Raw genomic sequence first — 18813 nt, 5'->3', positions numbered from 1 at the left:
TGAGGACCTGCTGTACCACCATTAACCTTAATTAATAGACAGAAACTGGTGCCTTAAAAGCAATTAATGATAAATATACCATATTTTATTTTGATTTGGGAGAGAAAGGTCAAACAGGGAGCCCTTCCTACAAAAGGGAGGAAAAAAAGGTAAAAGGGGAATGAATCACCAACTGAGAATAGAAGAAAGGACATGGGAACATCAAAAGCATACTTTGCTAACTTCAGCATTTTGCTGAGTGGCAGCTCTGTTTATCTTCAAATGACAAAATAGATGTTATATACAAGGGTATTTTTGTCAGTTTAACAGAACACTGTTGGGCAATATGAAACCTACCATTATATGATGTATGAAATATTTTTAGACGACCCACTTCATTATAAAGGAAATTAGCTCAATTACTCAATTATCTCATTACCTTGATTATTATTTTATAAACCACTTCATTCCAATACCCCATTTTTCTGACAGATTCACTCTACTAGAAATGGACTCCCAGGTTCCCACGACTGCCTTTGAGCCAAATCTAGTGTATCATATCTACTTTTATTCTACAATTCTTCTGCCACAATGTACAATTACTTCTATTATCTAAAACTCAATTCTCATAAGATGCACAATTCTACTGTAAATCCTATTTCTTCTCTTATAATATGGGAATAACAATAACCACTTTCACAGAATTACTATGAAAATCAAGAACTGGTTTCTGGTCTGGCCCATAAGGAATTTTTAAGTTGCCATTCTACCATAAAATTTTTTAAAAAGCTGAACAAACTGAAAAATCAACTCTTCTTAGATCAGTCAGAGAAGTGAGGTCACAGTGCAGACTACTGATCCAAAAATTAAAGAGAAAGACAGTTGGATACAGAAAAATCACAACTTACCAGAGCAGAACCCATGAGCAGAACCCATGCCGGGGTAGGAAAACGTAAACAGTAATTAATGGACTGCTGGGGCCTCAAAGAGGACAAGTCTGAGTTAAAAACTCCAGAGGGACCTCACACTTTTGTAAATTTTATCTCCAAGAGCTCTACCAGGGTCTCACAGTAAACACCAGAGAAAAATGTGTTTCCAAAAAGGGGAGGAGAAAAGAAACCATTTTGATATACTCCAAGAGCATTCTATTCTAATAAAGCCTGCCCTCAAGAGAAACTATTTTGCCAGAGCCAGCCATCTGTGATTTTACCAGACCCTAACCTGAGAAAAGGGTAACACTCAAATCCAGCTGGCTCTAGTCTTCCATTCTGGGGGAATGGAAATGTCTGAACCCATTCACCACTTGCTATCCTATCCTACCTAAAGCGGCGGGTAGGGGGGTGGGGAGGGTGGGAGGTGGTGTCACACTTAGAAACTCTGGGAATTAAAAATTAAAACAAACATAAAAAAAAATACCACTCTATATACCTATTAGAATGGTGAAAATCCAAAACGCTGACAACATCGAATGCTATTTAGGATGTGGAACAACAGGAACTCACTCCCTGCCATTGGGAATGCAAAATGGCACAGCGACTGTGCAAGACAGTTTGGTGGTTTCTTACAAAACTAAACATACTCTTACCAAAGGTGGTCTAGCAACTGTGTTTCTTGCTGTTAACCCAAAGTAGTTAAAAACTTATTTCCACCCAAACTTACACACAGATGTTTTTAGCAGCTCTATTTATAGTTGCCAAAATCTAGAAGCAGCCAACGTGTTATTAGGTGAATAGATAAACTGTGGTAAATCCAGACAAAGAAACACCATCTGGTGCTAAAAAGAAATGAGCTATCAAGCCATAAAAAGACATGGAGTAACCTCAATTGCATATTATTAAAGGAAACTTAAATGTGTATTAGTATATTAAGTGAAAGAAGCCAAATGAAAAGGCTATATACTGTATGACTCTATATGTCATTCTGACAGAGGCAAAATTATGGAGATAGTAAAAGGACCACTGGATGCCAGGGGTGGGGGTGGGGGATGAATAAGAAATTTTTAGAGCATGGAAACTATTCTATATGATGGAACCATGTCATTATACATTGTCCAAACTTATACAGTGTATACAACACCAAAGAGTAAAAGAATAAAACTGTAATGTAAACTATCGAGTCTGGGTGATAATGATGTTTCAATATGGGTTCATTAAAAAAAATTCAAGCCCTAACTGGTGTGGCTCAGTGGGCTGGGTGTCATCCCCCAAACTGAAAGGTCACTGATCAATTCCCAGTCAGGGCACATGTCTGGCTTGAGGGCCAGGCCCAGAGCTGGGGTGAACAAGAGGCAGCCAATCGATGTTTCTCTCACACACTGATGTTTCTCAACCTTTCTCACTCACTTCCCTCTAAAATCTTTTAAAAAATTATCGCTGGTTAGTGTGGCTCAGTGGATTGAGTGCCAGCTTGCAATCCAAAAGGTGACCAGTTTGATTCCTATTCTGGGTACATGCCTGGGTTGCAGGTCAGGTCTCCAAGTTGGGGGTGTGTGAGAGGCAACTGATCAATGTACCTCACACGCCTCAATGTTTTTCTCCCTATTCCATTCCCTTCCCCCTCTCTCAAAAAATAAGTAAATAAAATCTTTTTAAAAGAAAAATAAAAATTCAAATGTTACCCTATGAAAATCCCAGCTGGCTTATTTGCATAAATTAACAACTGATCCTAAAATTCATAAGGAATTACAAGAAACTAAGAGTAGTGAAAACAAGGTTGAATAATAACAAAGTTGGCAATTCACACTTTCTGTATTGAACTTTAAACTTACCAGAAAGCTAGGGTAGTACTAACATTAAGGATACATACAAAAATCAACGGAACATATCTGAAGTGTCCATAAATAAACCCTTACACTTATGGACAACTGATTTTGGGCAAGAATGCCAAGAAAATGGGGAAAAAACACTCCTTTCAACAAATGGTGCTGTAGGGACTCCTCAAGATGGGAGAATAGGTAAATACAGCTCAACTCCTTGTACAACCACATCGAAATTATAGCCACTATAGAACTATCACTCAGAACCATCAGAAATCAAGTTGAATGGAAGTCCAACAACTACAGAATTAAAGAATCTACATCCATCTGGCAGGAAGGGCAGAGATGCAGAACGGGCTGGTCCCACATCCACGTGTGGTGGATAAAAATTCAGAAGGGATATCTCGTGAGTCCTAGTAACTTCTGGCTACAAAACCAGTGGGGATTGAGTTGGTGGAAGAAAGTTCTGGAGTCCCAAGCAGTTCCTCTTAAAGAACATACACAAAAACTTACTCAGACTCACTCCTTCTGAGCTTCAGCACTGGGCTGGCAGACTGAAAGACACTAGAGGCATACGGGGAGGAAAAGAAGTATCTGGCATCGAGGTGAGAGCTGGGGGACAACTTTCTCTCAGAGAGAAAGGCAGGTAGAGGTCTTTGTCCCTTTTCTGATCCCTCCCCCATACAGAGCCACAGGGCCTGGAGGCAGATGCCATAGCTGAGATTCCATCAACCTGGCTAATACTGCTTTTGCCCCACCCTGGAGATATCCTGAGACTCCATCCCACCCAACCTACAAACCCAATCAATATGTTAACAGTGACTTTTCCATATGAATGGCTGGTATTGCCTCATGCTCCACAACTTCCTAAATCCTCTCCAACAAGCAATAGCTAGCCTCAGTGAACCCCCAGGCCTTGTACCTCTTGCTAAGTGACCCCACCAGCCTAGGATCACAGCTTGGCTTTGCCTGGGAAGCTCCAAGCCCAGCAAAAGTTAGCAGCCATCTCAGATTGTTTTACAGCTCATGCAGGGAGGCCGAGGCAGAAGACAGGTTGGGGCTGACCTTGGCCTGCACCACCTGGGAAAGCCCAGAGCCTGTGCATCCAGTGGACAGCTACAGACCACATTAGGGCACCACCACCCTGCCCCTGCACAGATGATCTTCCATGGAGGGCAGAGGCTGGTGGTCTGTGGTCACATACAGTCCTTGTAGCTGACTGGCCTGGGTAAACCCCTCCCACTGACTTCCCAATAGTAATCAAAGCTCAACTACAAGAGGAGGGTGTACTCAGCCCACAGGAAGGTCTCACCTTGAGTACCCAGCTTGGGTGATAGGGGAGGCTGTGCCACTGGACCCCACAAAACACCTACTATATTAGGCTACCCTACCAAGACAGTGAGTCATAGCAGCTCTACCTAATACACAGAAACAAACACAGGGAGGCTGCCAAAATGAGAAGATAGAGAGACGTGGCCCAAATGAAAGAACAGATCAAAACTCCAGAAAAAGAACTAAACAAAATGGAGACAAGCAATCTATCAGATGCACAGTTGAAAACAGTGGTTACAAGAATGCTCAAGGAACTTAGTGAGGACCTCAACAGCATAAAAAAGATCCTGTCAGAAACAAAGGATACACTAATTGAAATAAATATGACCTGGAACATAAGGAAACAAAAAACAACCCATCAGAACAAGAAGAAAAAAGAATAAGTCCCAAATCAGAATCCAAAATAATGAGGATAGTGTAAGGAGCACCTGGGACACCTTCAAGTGTTCCAACATTCACATCATAGGGGTACCAGATGTAGAAGAGAAAGAGCAATAAGCCAGAAATCTATTTGAAAAAATAATGAAAGAAAACTAGGAAACAGATATGCAAGTCCAGGAACACAGAGTCCCAAACAACATGGATGCAAAGAGGCCCACTTCAAGATACATCACCATTAAAAGGGTTAAAAATAAAGAAAGAATCTTAAATGCAGCAAGAGAAAAGCACTTAGTTACCTATAGGGGAGTTCAGATAAGACTGATTTCTTACAAGAAACTTTATAAGCTACATGGGGTTGGTAAAAAACATTCAAAGTCATGAACAGAAGGGTCCTACAACCAAGATTGCTCTACCCAGCAAAGATATCATTTAGGATTGAAGGGCAGGTAAAGATCTTCCCAGACGAGAAAAAACTAAATGAGTTCATTACCACCAAACCATTATTATAAGAAATATTAAAGGGACTTATTTAAGAGAAAGATCAAGACTATGAACAATAAAACAGAAAAAATAGCATAGTATAGGAAGTGGAATTGCCAAAGAATTTATAGGTATGACCCACGAACACGAACAATGGTGTGGGGATTGCCTGAGGGAATGTGGAGTACTCGATAGAGGGGGCCAAAGAGGGAAGAATTGGGACAATTGAAATAGTTATGATCAATACAATGTAATTTTAAAAAATTTTTAACAAAGAGAAAAATAAATGGTGCTGTAACAACAGCGTAGCTATTCACAAAAGATTAAATTTGAGGCTTCCTACACTATACACCAAAATTAATTCCAAATGGATCATATACCTAACTGTACAAGCTAAAAAATAACTTAGAAGAAAACAGGAGTAAATCCTTGTCATCTTAAGGCAAAATTTAGACACTATACTAAAAGCTAAAGCGCAAAAGAGGTTGTGAGGATGATCTGGCTGCGACATCTGTCACCCCACTGATCACCAAGGCTGACTCAGCAGATATGGTTGGCTAGGCTGGTGTCCCCTTCCTCTTTCATTGATCCATGTGCATCCCTCCCAAAGCTGCACACTTGATCAAAGAGGACAACCTTCCCTACTGGAGGAGAGGACCAGTCTTCAGTGAAGGGTATATGAGGTTCTAGCAGGGGATTCCCCTGCTAGAACCTCCAAACAAACTCTTAAAGTACACGGTAGGAGAATGTAGGGTAGTCAAATTCCAAGACTCCAAACACATTTAGATGAGGTATTGCACAGGGCAATATGCCTTTCTTTAAAATAAAAATAAAAATTAAAGTGACAAAAGAAAAAATAAACTGAATTTCACTAGAACTAGTAACTTTCGTGCTTCAAATAACACCATCAAGAAAGTAAAAAGATAACCCACAAAATGGTAGAAAACTTTTGCAAGTCATATATCTGACAAGGGACTAGAATATATAAAGAACCCTTACAGCTCAAAAATGGACAACTCAACTAAAAACGGGCAAAGGATCTGCATATACCTCTCCAAAAATGATATACAAATGGCCAATAAGAACACAAAACATGTTCAATGTTATTAGCCTTTGGTGAAATGTGATCAAAATCACAATGAGATACTTTATAGTCACTAAGATGGTTATAATAATAATAATAAGAAGAAGAAGAAGATAGTAAGTTTTGGCAGCGACATGCAGAAACTGGAACCCTTGAGCTCTGCTGGTGGGTATGTAAAATGGTACAAGTGCTTTGGAAACAGTTTGGCAGTTCCTCAGAAGGTTAAACACAGAATTATATGACACGGCAATTCCACTAGTAGGTATATAACAAAGAGAAATAAGAACACATCTGTATACAAATGTTCACAGCAGCATTCATAAAAGCCAAAAAGTGGAAACTCAATGTTCACTAACTGATGAATGGTTAAACAAAATGAGGTAGATGCATAAAATGGGATATTTCACAATAAAAAGGAATGAAGTCCTGATACATGCTATAACACAGATGAATCTTGAAAATGTTATGCTAAGGGAAAGAGGCCAGCCACAAAAAAACATGTATTAGTATGCGAATTAGGATGAATTTCTCATTGGGGAAATGCAAATTAAAACCACAATAAAGTACTTCTACTCACTTATCAAAATGTCTAAAATAAGACCAACAGTATCAGGTGCTGGTAAGGATGTAGTGCAAATAGAACTCTCACATACTGTCGCTAGGCATGTAACTTGGTGAAACCATTTTGGAAAACTATTTGGCAACTTATTTTGAAATGCATCAAAAAAGAGGATGGACTGATAGAGGGATGTCTATGTGTAAGAACAAATATGGCAAAAATATTAACTGTAGAATCTAAGTGGTAGGAATATGGGTATCCAAACAATCCTGTCAACTTCTCTGTATTTTTGAAAATTACTGTAATAAAATGTTGTAGGAAAAACTAAATATATACCTGCTATTAAATACTGTACAGCAATTAAAATATATGAATTACTATCACATACATATAAGAACACAACTTAATTTCACAGTGCTGAACAAATTACTCTAACTTCAAAGCTAAGCAAAACAAAACCATGGTTATAAGAGGTAAAAATAATGGTTATCTTTGGGGAAAAGATACTGACTGTTGGATGGGGTATGAGGGAGTTTTTTGAGCGGTGGAAACAGGCTATATCTTAATAGTGGTTCTACTATGTAAAAGTTCATTAGGCTATACAGTTAAGATAGATACACTGTTAAAAATATACTGTTTATTATATACAAACAATTAAAAGGGTTACACAAATATATATGGGGTTTGCAAAAGAAGGTTTACAATTGTACATAAAGTACAGTTTATTCTTGTATTATTGTTGTATTTGTATTATAACAGTAAACCTGCTTTTGCCCGTTCCTGCATATTATACTTTAACTGTCTGAGATTATATGAATCCCTTTAAATTCATGCTCACAACCTAGTCATTATTCTTTTGGCTCCAAGTTCCCCAACTCATAGTTTAATAAGGACAGCTCTTTTGCTTTACTCATTTTTAACACACATAAACTTCATTTGAAATCTTCAGAACCTAAAAAGTAAATTTATGAGTCACTGCCTTATCATAACTCAATCCCCCAACTTCAAAGTCTATTATCAAACAATGTAATACTTGATTATACACTATTTTATACGAAACTAAAAAATGCTTCGTGTATATACATTAATCTTGTCCACTTAATTAAAATGGCAGCTCCTCATGAGTAAAGGACTCATTTCTCCTTTCCTCTTGGTGCCTAACACATACTTCCTGACTGACAGAAAATAGGTATTAAGGTGCTGTTTTTCATCCTTAAAACCTTGCTACTCAGTTTACAGTAAACCGTTTCTCCCTCCACACCCAAATATAAGAATTAAAGGGTTATACAAAAGTATATGTAATTTTAACTAGTTGGGTCAGTTATAAAAGTCTCATTCTTAAAGTCATTTTGCTTCATAAGAAATTCATAAAATTTAAAGAAATTTAGAAACAAATATATCTGGACAACTGCTTTCTTTTTCACACTTTCGGATCCCTTAGTTACTTTACTGTATGTTCTCTGGGTTAAGTAACAAGATAATTACTCAAATAGCCCCTGGGAGCACATTCCAGGTTGGCTATTTAATTAAAAGTTAGTTACATGACAAGGTCTGTCCAGAAGGTATCCAGCCATATAATATGAAAAATAGAGGCACTTATTGAAGAAGATACGAGAAACACTGTATGAAGGACAATGACACCTCAATCTCCTTCAAGTAGGCACCCTGGGACCTCACATAGTTCTTCCAATCACTATCAGCTGCCCCGTCATGTTTTCCTGAATCTTAACAATGGTATGAAATCTATTCCCTTTCAAAGGTGATTTTAATTTTGAGAAAAGCCAAAAGTCACAAGGCACCAAATCTGGGCTGTAGGGGGGCTGAGTAACCAGGGTGCTTTGATGTTTTGCCAAACAACTGTGCACGAGACTTGATGCATAAGCAGGAGTGTTGTTGTGATGAAGCTGCCAATCACCAGCTGCCCATGACTGTGACTTTCTGAATCATCTGAATAGTTTCCACAGAGGAATGTTCAAGCTTAATACAAACTCTGATGCAGATTCATTGCTCTACTCACTCAGTCATTTTGAATATGTCAGCCACACAATACACATACATGCTCACTCAATGGCATCTACTGCCCTCACTGACTAGTACAGTGAAGTCATCATTGTTCATGCATGCCCATTCCAGTCCACTCTCCTTGGCTGCCAGGTTACATCGATGTCACGCAAACCTTTCTCATTACATTAACAATGGCTGGAGTTTTTCCAGACAGACCTTGTATGTGCATTCACATTAAACTAAACTCAAAGTGTTCTTTTTTTAAATTGAATGATTATTTTTAGAGAGAGGAAGGAGAGATATCTATTTGTTTTCTACTTATCTATGAATTCATTGGTTGATTCTTGTATGTGCCTTGACCAAAGATCAAATATGTCTCATACTGGGATGGGGCTCTATCCAAATGAGCTACTGGGCCAGGGCAAAATATTCTTAATTAGAGAAAACAAAGGACCTCTAAGACTTCAAAAGTAACATACCATAAAGCTAAACTGAATGTCAAAATGAAAAGGTCAGGCAGCCTCTCTAAGAGCAGAAAATACATTTAGTTCTCCCTTATCACTTTACTTCTTGACTGCACATGGCAATCTCTTCTGCCATTAAAAACACACACTTTGGCTGTCTACAGCTGGCTTTTCCTTACATTTTTCACTTATTTTCTACTCGCTGTGAGTCTTTAGTATCTTGACCTTCTTACTCTTAATTTCATTTATATCACAACTGCAAAAATCCTGAATTCTGGGCTTGTAAGCAATATTGTAAGTGCTTGTTAAACTCATTATTAAATTTCTGGTCAAGATGGAGGAGTAGGTAGATACACTTCACCTCCTAGCACAACCAGAAGAAGAACAACAACCAATTTAAAAACAAAAACCAACCAGAACTCTCAGAAAATTGAACTGAATGGAAGACAGGACACATGATGAGGCAGCAGCTGACAGACCAGGCAATGCCACAACTGCATGCAGATAAAATCGATAAAAACCATAAGGAACAACTGGTGAGCAAGCAATCCCAACCCAGGATAGAACATGCAACCCAGGGTTCCAGAACTCAGCAAATAAAGCCTGGTAACCTTGAGCTACAAAAAACGAGTGGGGGCTACAGCAGGGGAAGAAACTACCAGTCTCTCAGGAGAGTGTTTGAGGGACCCAGGGGGTCCTAAAATGTACATAAACCCACCCACTCGGAAATCAGCGGCAGGGCAGGACCTGGAAGGGCAACATTTCCTTGTGGGAACCAGAGGGAAGTGACTTAAAGCAGGGCAAAAGTTAGGCAAGCAGCACTATTCCCCCTCTGACCCCCTCCCACATACAGTGCTACAACTCCACAAAGCAGACTGCCCCACTCTGGTGAATACCTAAGGCTCCACTCCTTACAATGAACAGGATGACAACAAATTGAGGAGACAAAGAAATATGGCCCAAATGAAAGAACGGATCAAATCTCCATTAAAAAAAAAAAACAACTAAATGACAAGGAGATAGCCAACCTATCAGATGCAGAGTTCAAAACACTGGTAATCAGGATGCTCACAGAAATGATTGAGTATGGCCGTAAAATAAAGGAAGAAGTGAAAGTTATCCAAAGTGAAATAAAGAAAAATATACCAGGAACCAACAGTGAAGGGAAGGAAACCTGGACTCAAATCAACGATTTGGAACAAAGGGAAGAAATAAGCATTGAACTGGAACAGAAAGAACAAACAAAAATTCAAAACAATGAGGAGAGGCTTAGGAACCTCTGGAATAATTTTAAATGTATCAACATCTGAATCATAGGGGTGCCAAAAAGAGAATAGGAAGAGCAAAAAAATGAAAACTTATTTGAGAAAAATAATGAGAGAAAACTTCCCCAATCTGGAGAAGAAAATAGACATACAAATCCAGGAATCTCAGAGTCCCAAACAAGTTTGAACCAAAGAGGACCACACCAAGAAACATCGTAATTAAACTGCCAAAGATTAAAGATAAGGAGAGAATCTTAAAAGCAGCAAGAGAAAAGAGTTATCTACAAAGGAGTTCCCATAAGACTATCAGCTAATTTCTCAAAAGAAACTGCAGGCAAGAAGAGGCTGGCAAGAAGTATTCAAAGTCACTAAAAGCAAAGGCCTATATCCAAGATTACTCTATCCAGGAAGGCTATCATTTGGAATAGAAGGGCAGATGAAGTACTTCCCAGACAAGCTAAACTTAGGAGTTCATCAAGGCCTTATTATATAAAATGTTAAAGGGACTTATCTAAGAAAAAGAAGATCAAAACTCTGAACAGTGAAATGACAACAAACTCACAACTATCAACAACTGAACCTAAACAACAACCCCCCCCTCCAAAAAAACCTAAGCAAACAACTAGAATGGGAACAGAATCATAGAAAATGGAGGGTTATCGGCAGGGAGGGGGAAGGTGGAGAATGGGAGAAAAGATACAGGGAATAAAAACATAAATGGTAGGCACAAAATAGACAGGGGGAGGTTAAGAATAGTATAGGAAATGGAAAAGCCAAAGAACTTATATGTATGACCCATGGACATGAACTAAGTATAGGCAGGGGGGAATGTTGGAGGGAATGGGGGTACCAGGTGGAGAGTGGCAAAGGGAAGATAAAAAAAATGGGACAACTATAATAGCATAACCAATAAAATATACTTAAAATTTATTATTAAAAGTTATTGGTAAGGAATCAACTTCCAGAAATTTGTTACAGCCTATTTTTTAAAATAATCTACTTGAAAAAATTACAGAAATAACTCTTTGTTTGAAGGAAGATAATACACAGAAGATAATTATATTCAAAAAGGGCTTGAGACAAGATGACAAAGAAATAGTAACATTTAACTCCAACTGTATTTACAATCATCCTCTTTTCACTCCCCTCCTCATTTCCAGATTTTAACTTGGCTGAGACATAATAAAGACAGAAGGCAAGAAGAAGGGATGCAAGCTGAATTTAAAGAGTCATGAGGCAACCTATAGCAGCCATTCTGTGATAATTTTTCTGTTTAAAAGAAACGAAATAAAATTAAGACCTTTTAAAAAAGGATCCCACTCTAAAGTACTATAATTTTAAAAGATCTGGATTTTATAATAAAATATAAAGGTTTCTAGAAAGTATTAATTAAAAAATATTTTAAGAAAGTCAAGTTTTTGGATCTTATGTACCAAGTAACTCGTTACCCCATCTTCTCAAGTTACCCTATAATTAGCTCCAGAATTAAAGTGACACAGACTGCCCTAGTCTTAAAGGTGCATACATTCCTAATGGCAAAGAATCAGTTTTAATTAAAGGCCATCCAGAGTAGGAGATCGGGCATAAACAAACAAACCCCCTGAAACAAAAATTATAAGCAAATAATCAAACAAATAATCTTTGCTTATTTATTTTTTAAAAAATCAGGGCAAGCTGAACTATATATAAAACAAACCAAACCCAAATGAAAAAGATATAGAAAGATTAACTTTCTCAAACCTCATGCACTTTATAAATCAGAAGTGACAGGACAAAACTGAATATAGTCAGCTAAAAACAGTTAATGTGGCAGAGAAAAACTAGCAGAACCCTTTCGAGTACAAAGGCCAAACATTAAAGCACATGATTCTGGGAACAACTTAAACAGAAGCAAACAAGCACAAAACTTCACACTCTTATAGAAAAACAGTAACTGAATTTCCCATTTACTCAAGTATTTGAGTGCCTGCTATGTGAAAAGTGTAGTTCTAGCAAAGATGAATCATCAGACTTGGGACTCTAGTAGAGGAGATGTAACATTGTTATAATTAAATTCAAATAGGAAGCATAAATAAAGTGTCCTAAGAATGGTAAATGAACTCCTCAAGAAATTCAAATTAAGAAGTTATTCATATTGGGAAAGATGAGAAAAAGATTCATGGCATTTGAGCTGGACCTTGAAAGCCAGGATTACACTGGACATTAAGAGAAGAGCATTCCTGGCCATGGGAATAGAATGAGCAAAGGCTGAGGATGGAAAACAGAAGGCATATATAGATTACAGCAAATTGTTCAGTCTCACTAGAGTCAGGCTCAAAAAGCTGGAAAAGTATATAAGGAGCCAGATTATGACTTTGACAGAAATCTATAACAGACATCTTCAATGATGAGTCATGAAGACTCATTACAGATTAAGAGGCAAGGGATCTAGCTGATCTGGACAGAATCTGTCTAGCAGCAAGGAATGAAATGAATGGGGGGCGGACAGAGGTCGGTTACTAGGTTACTGTGGGAGGTAATGAGGACCGCAAACGTGGTGGTGACAGTATAAGAGGGAGATGGCATAGCTCTAAGTGAGTCACTGGGTGTCTCCAATGAGTGAGGTACCATTCCACTCCACCTAGAAAATTTAAAACCTTTCTTCATTCTAATTTTTAAGGAAACTGTAATCCGAAAAAATAATAATTGTTAAAGAACCAGAGCTAATTTTTAAGGTAATATGTGATTTCCAGATAAATAATACAAACAAAATCAGGAGTGAGGGGGGGAAATGGCCAGGGTTAAAGAGGTTGAAGTTATTCTGAACCTCAATGAAAAGGCAGGACTTCAAGAGGGGAAGGATAAAATTTCATACACAGGGCATTTTTTAAAAATTAAGTAATTTGTTCATTAAGACCAAGATATGTTAAATACATTTTCAGCGCTGGGCTACCATTTCCACCAAAATGCTAAAACCTAAAAAAAAAAAAATCTTCAATTACTTGAATTTAACTTCATAAAGGTATCAGAAAAATAAGATATCAATATATTACAGCTCTGAATGCTTAAGAGTTGTATAGGAGATGAAGCCTTCTTTTTTTTTTTTTAAAGTATCATGAAGAAAGCTTTATTCAGTCACAATTTGAAATATCCAAAATGTTATGATTTGTTACTTGTAAAAGAAGCTCCTCAAAATACAACATAAACTAATAAATTCTCTTCATATTTTATGTGTAAGTGATAACCAGAATTTGAATTCAGATCTATCACTCTAAAACCCGAGCTACATTTGCACTCACTACTGTATTCACAATAATTGATTTTATTTGTTTTAAAAATCTTAAGCATATTTAAAAAAAATTTCTTATCCTCACCCAAAGACATCTTTTTATTTATTACTTTTAGAGAGAGAATAAGGGAGAGAGAGAAAAACAGGGATGTGAGAGAGAAACATAGATTGGTTTCTCCCTTCCCTGCCCTGACTGGGGACTCTTACCCAGTATCCTTTTGGTTTATGGGACAACAATGCTCAACCAACTGAGCCACCTGACCAAGGCAGTATTAGGCTCTTTTAATAGAATGCCACTCTTGAATTAGCAGATGACTAAGAGGGTCTTAAGAGTGACAGTGGTACCTCAACCAGTTCATATCTTTGGGCCCTGGGCTACCTACCAGGCCCTTTCCTCTTCAAGACCTTCACTCCCTACTTTTCCATGACTTACCCAACCCTTCTGAGACTATCCTGGATGAGCCAATTTCCTTTGCATTATTTCTAAACAACCAGGAAGGAGAGAATAGAGAACATGTCAAATTTCTTTACTTTAACCTTCAAATTCAAGAAAAGCTGTAACTTCTTCCCTCTCTAATTTTTAAGGACAAGGATTCAAGTACTTTGTCATAAGACAAATGTTTTGTTATAGAATATATACAGGGTGGAAAAAACCCTATATTATAATTATTGTCAACTAATTGCATATTTAATATTATTGAGATTTAATTTTTTAATTGAGTCCTTAAAAAATGACCCACAATAAAGGGGAAAAGGCACTATGAATATACATACTTCTTATAAGACATGCAAATGCACTTGACTCAAAACAAACACATAAATTCTTTCAAAAGAAGCCCTGGCTGGTGTAGCTCAGTGGATTGAGCGCGAGCCTGAGAACAAAAGGATGACAGTTCAATTCCCAGTCAGAGCACATGCCTGGGTTGCAGGCCAGTTCCCAGTGGGGGATGCATGAGAGGCAACCATACATTGATATTTCTCTCCCCCTCTCCTTCCCTTCGCCTCTAAAGATAAATAAAAAAAAAAGAGAAATACATTCATTCAAGCAATAATCGAGTACCTAATGCGTGCCGGGTACTGTTCTAGGTACTTGTAAAACAATTTTTAATAAAATTCCCTTTCCTTGGGAAGCGTACCACTTAGGGGGAGAAGACAGACATTAAACAAACATAAGTAATGATAGTATATCAGAAAGTGATAAATGCTATGGGGACAAAACGGAATGGAGTAGGTAAGAATTCCAGGATGTTGTGGCAGATTGCAATTTTAAATAGGGTGGTCAGAAAAGGTTTAAGGTGTCTTTTTTTGGGTAAATACTCTGAAGGCGGTGAGGGAGTTAGCCACCAGATACCTGGGGTAAGAGCACTCCAGGCACAGAAACCAGGGCAAAGGTCCTGGAATATCCTAGCAACTAGGAAACCAGAAAGGTCAAAGGGAAGCCAGCAGTGGGGAGAACAGTGCAGGTGTCAAGAGAGGCATGTGCGTGGGGCAGAGGGTAGAGATTATATAGGTTTTATAAGACACTGTAAGGAATTTGGCTTTTATGTTTAATGAAATGGGGGTCCACAGAAGGTTGAGCAGGGTGTCGAGATCTGTTTTACCAGAATCGATCTGGCTGCTGAGTTTTAAGAACAGAAGAGACTGGTTAGGAGGCTGCTAAAGAAACCCAGGAGAGAAATATGTACTTTCTATAAACTTTGACTGTAATGGTGCAATGCTTACTTTTAACCAAAATAAAAAAAATCTATCAGATCCTGCTAACAGGAAATAACTGGGATTTACAAACAAGTTTACAATATAGAGTTTTGGGCATATATTTACATTGTGCAACACAAGCACAAAATCTCTTAACTACTCACTACAGAAAAAATACCAGTGTGTTCCCTTATAATCAGCTATTTCCTTTACAAAAAAATTTTTAAGCCTATTGCAGCTGAGATTATTCTTTAAAGAAATTAGCCAATATTTTGTAACTGTTAATTATGTACTATTTAATAACAACAACAAAAAAACAGTTACTTCTGTCCACTGAAAATATAAATTATTTATCTTGGACTGGTGTTTCACAGATCATCTAAATAAACCATTCCTAAAAATCTTATTTCCTTCAGGGGAGACAAATTTTTTTCTAACAAAGTTTCTCTTTTTATGTTCTCATTTTTCAAAGAAATTATTTCCTTTCAATTACCACCATATTTGCATATCAGCATCTGGGTCATTCATTTCAAGAAGGTGAACCACAAAAAACTCCTCCTGTCAAAAATAACATGTTTCAAAAAAATGTTCCTCCACAATACAAAAGAAAAATTCTCTCATCATCTAGTCCTCCTGGAAAGGGTGAATAAAACTCTCAACACTGTGATATCATAAAGATAATAGAAAAAAAAGGGTAATAAGTCAAAAATACTTAATTTGCCCGGAAAGGGACTGGGAACATGAAAGGGGATTTTGAAACAAAAATTCATACCTCTACAAAAAACTTGTTGATAAAACTAAAATAAACAAATACAGAATTCAGTCTTACAGAATTTTGAGGGAAACAAAAAGTAAAATATAAACAATTTACTTGCTTCAAAGATTGAGAAAGACATACAGATTTAGCTTGGATTTTTCTAAAGAGACTTCCCCTGTGACATTGTTTGGAAGAAATGAATGTGTAAACTTACAAAACAATACTGAATTCATATTCATTAACTCATTCAATATTTAAGTGCTTTTTTTGAGCCAGAAATTGCACAAAGCATTGGGAACATATATCATGTTCTTCATTCACCCCACCGTTACTGAGTTATCTACTATGAGCCAGATACTGGGGGATACAAGAGCAAAGTGGAGACAGACACAGGGTCCCTACTTGCATGCAGTTTACACTGTGGGAGGAGGGAAATGCCTCAAGGATGACACATACATCTAACTAAACAAGGATATTAACACTCAAGTGTTCTATGTGCTGTTTATGGAAATGTAGAGGGTGCAGGGGGACACAAACAAGGAACTGATGGGGGGTTTAGGATGGGAGGCAGGGGAATGAGGAGAGGGGAGAGCTGAGTCCTCAAAAGAGGATTATATGTTCACCTGGCCGCCCTTGGGGGAAGGGCTTCAAGCAGAAGGAGCAACTCAAGCAAAGGCAGAGAGGTATGAACAGGCTGGTGGTATATGTGGTAAACCTGGAATACAGAACTGAGATAAGTCATAGAGGCTTCTGTATGCCACAATCAAGATTAGACTTTACTGGTATTTAAGAAAGGCCCCTGAAGGGTTTTATTCAGAAAACCAGCTTGTGTGATCAGGTTTTCATGAGACATTGATTTACATAGGAATGAGAAAAGAATAACACTAGATAATGATGTCACCATGAAACAACAAAGGAGACTGCCCAATTAGAAAACTGACCCCCCCCCCCCAGGTAAAAAATGAAGCCTCTTAACTATGCAAACCCTTCTGGAAAAAAAGTTTTTAACCAACATCATTTAAAACTAAAGTAGTAAAGGAAAGGTTTGTATATATTATGGATTATAACATTCACGTTTCTTAAGTTTTCTCAAGAGGGTTGATATCTGTATTTGTGTGGGTATGCTGATTGCTGTATGAAAAGCAATGAAACTATTCAAGAGAAACTCTTTGATACAAAGGCAGAAACATGAGTAACAGAAGATATTTCTAAAGTCAGTTTAAAGGTTTCCAAAGTTCAAGACAATCAAGTTTTATTAAGTCAGAGCGTTTAAAAGGTGTGTCATGGGGTGGAGTAAAGAAGGAGGGGCTTAAAATTAATATATAAATATATAAACAAGGAACACACTCTCTTTTTTTTAAAGTAACTCCTGACATGATGGGACTAAAATCACCACTTGAAGATCTTCCAAGTAGAAAAAATGAACACCTACCAGGTCCAGTTAATACAAACAGGAAAGGGGGAGAGGAGGGAGGGAAAAAGAGTATGATCGCACATGAAAACATCAACGGGGTAGGGGCAAACACCCATCCAGAACCCAGAACCCAGTTGGCTGTGAGAGAAGAAAATCATCTCCAAACCTCACAGCTCAGACTCCACGACTCAGACATAAAGGCAGGAAAATGTCACTCCCAACTCCACAAGCGAACCACCAGCCCCTGGCCATGAGGATACACATGATCCCATACTCAGATCCCAGAACTCAAGGACGGAGTACCATCACCACACCGTGCCTAAGAGGTGCAGGATGACCCCAATCCTGGGAGTGGGAAACAATCACCCTCAGATCTGGCCCTAAGGGGGTCGACGCGCCGCCCCACCCCCCACCCCCGCCAGGCCAGGCCTGGCAGAGCCCAGGGGTAGTGACAGCCTCCAGGCCCCCTCAATCTCGGCCGGAGGTGCCTCTAACTCGCACCCCGTCTTCTCCAACATACGCCCTCCCCTACCTGATATGGCGGCGGAGGCTCCTGATCCGGCTCCGTCCCCTCGCCGAAACTAGCCCGGTCAGACTGAGACTCGTGAAGCAGGGAGATGTCATCCGAAGTGGGGGATTTGAGGCAGTTCCCCATCTTCCAGGGCTAGGGTGCGTGATCTGCGGGGTAGGGGGAGAAAGCAGTGGCGGGGTCTTTCTTGAGCTCCGCGGTCAGCCTCGGTCAGCGAGGTGGGGTCGGACGGCAGGCCGGGGCTCAGGCGGCGGCGGCTCCCCCGCCCCCGGGCGCCGCCGAAGGGCCGCTCATGCCAGCCCCCGGGGGTGGGGGCTCAAGGCTGGGCCGCGGGCTCCGCTGGGGTCCCGGCAGTAGCCTCCTGCGAGGCGGCGAAGTGGTGGGGGGGCGGGCGGGGAGACGAAACACTTCCCCACCCCGCCCCCCCGCGGGGCGGCGGCGGCGGCCACGGAGCTGCGGGGTCTAATCCAGGTCAGGAGGGGGGGGCGCGGCCGTCGCGGCTGCCTCAGCTGCTGCCTCAGCTGCTGCTGCCCTTGCAGACGCCGGAGCCGCTGCCGCGGGCCTCATCCTACTCCGCCTCAAAGCGGCGGCGGCGGCCAAAACGAGGCCAGCTGCGGCCGCGCGTCACGCCGCCGTGCGTGCTCTGGTCCCGCCCCCGGCGCCGGGAGGCGTGGGCAGCTCCGGCTGCGACCCCCCTCGGTCCCCCAGCTCACCCCCCGACCCCTCCGTCAGCTGTTCCTGGGGCTGTGGCTATGTCTGCGTAGCCTGTTGGTTCGGTACCTGACTCCGAAACCTTTCTAAAGTTTCCGGCGCTCCACTCAGCCACTTTTCCGTCCTCGCTGGTCTC

General features: G+C 39.7%; 1 protein-coding gene across 1 annotated transcript in view; it reads right to left on the bottom strand.

Annotated features, from left to right (window-relative positions):
• The window catches only part of RNF11 (ring finger protein 11), a 48679-nt gene extending 30104 nt beyond the window's left edge, over positions 1–18575 (bottom strand). The window contains exon 1 of the mRNA XM_037148767.2: positions 17970–18575. Coding sequence (XP_037004662.1) covers positions 17970–18092 — 123 coding nt within the window. The 5' untranslated portion in view covers positions 18093–18575. The remainder of the gene's footprint in view (positions 1–17969) is intronic.
• Positions 18576–18813: the final 238 nt, after the last annotated feature.

This window comes from Artibeus jamaicensis, unplaced genomic scaffold, assembly GCF_021234435.1.
Source record: "Artibeus jamaicensis isolate MK-2021 breed Jamaican fruit bat unplaced genomic scaffold, CSHL_Jam_final scaffold_1019, whole genome shotgun sequence".
NCBI lineage: Eukaryota > Metazoa > Chordata > Mammalia > Chiroptera > Phyllostomidae > Artibeus > Artibeus jamaicensis.
Note: the sequence above shows the minus strand (reverse complement) of the source record. Positions and strands in the feature narration are given on the sequence as shown.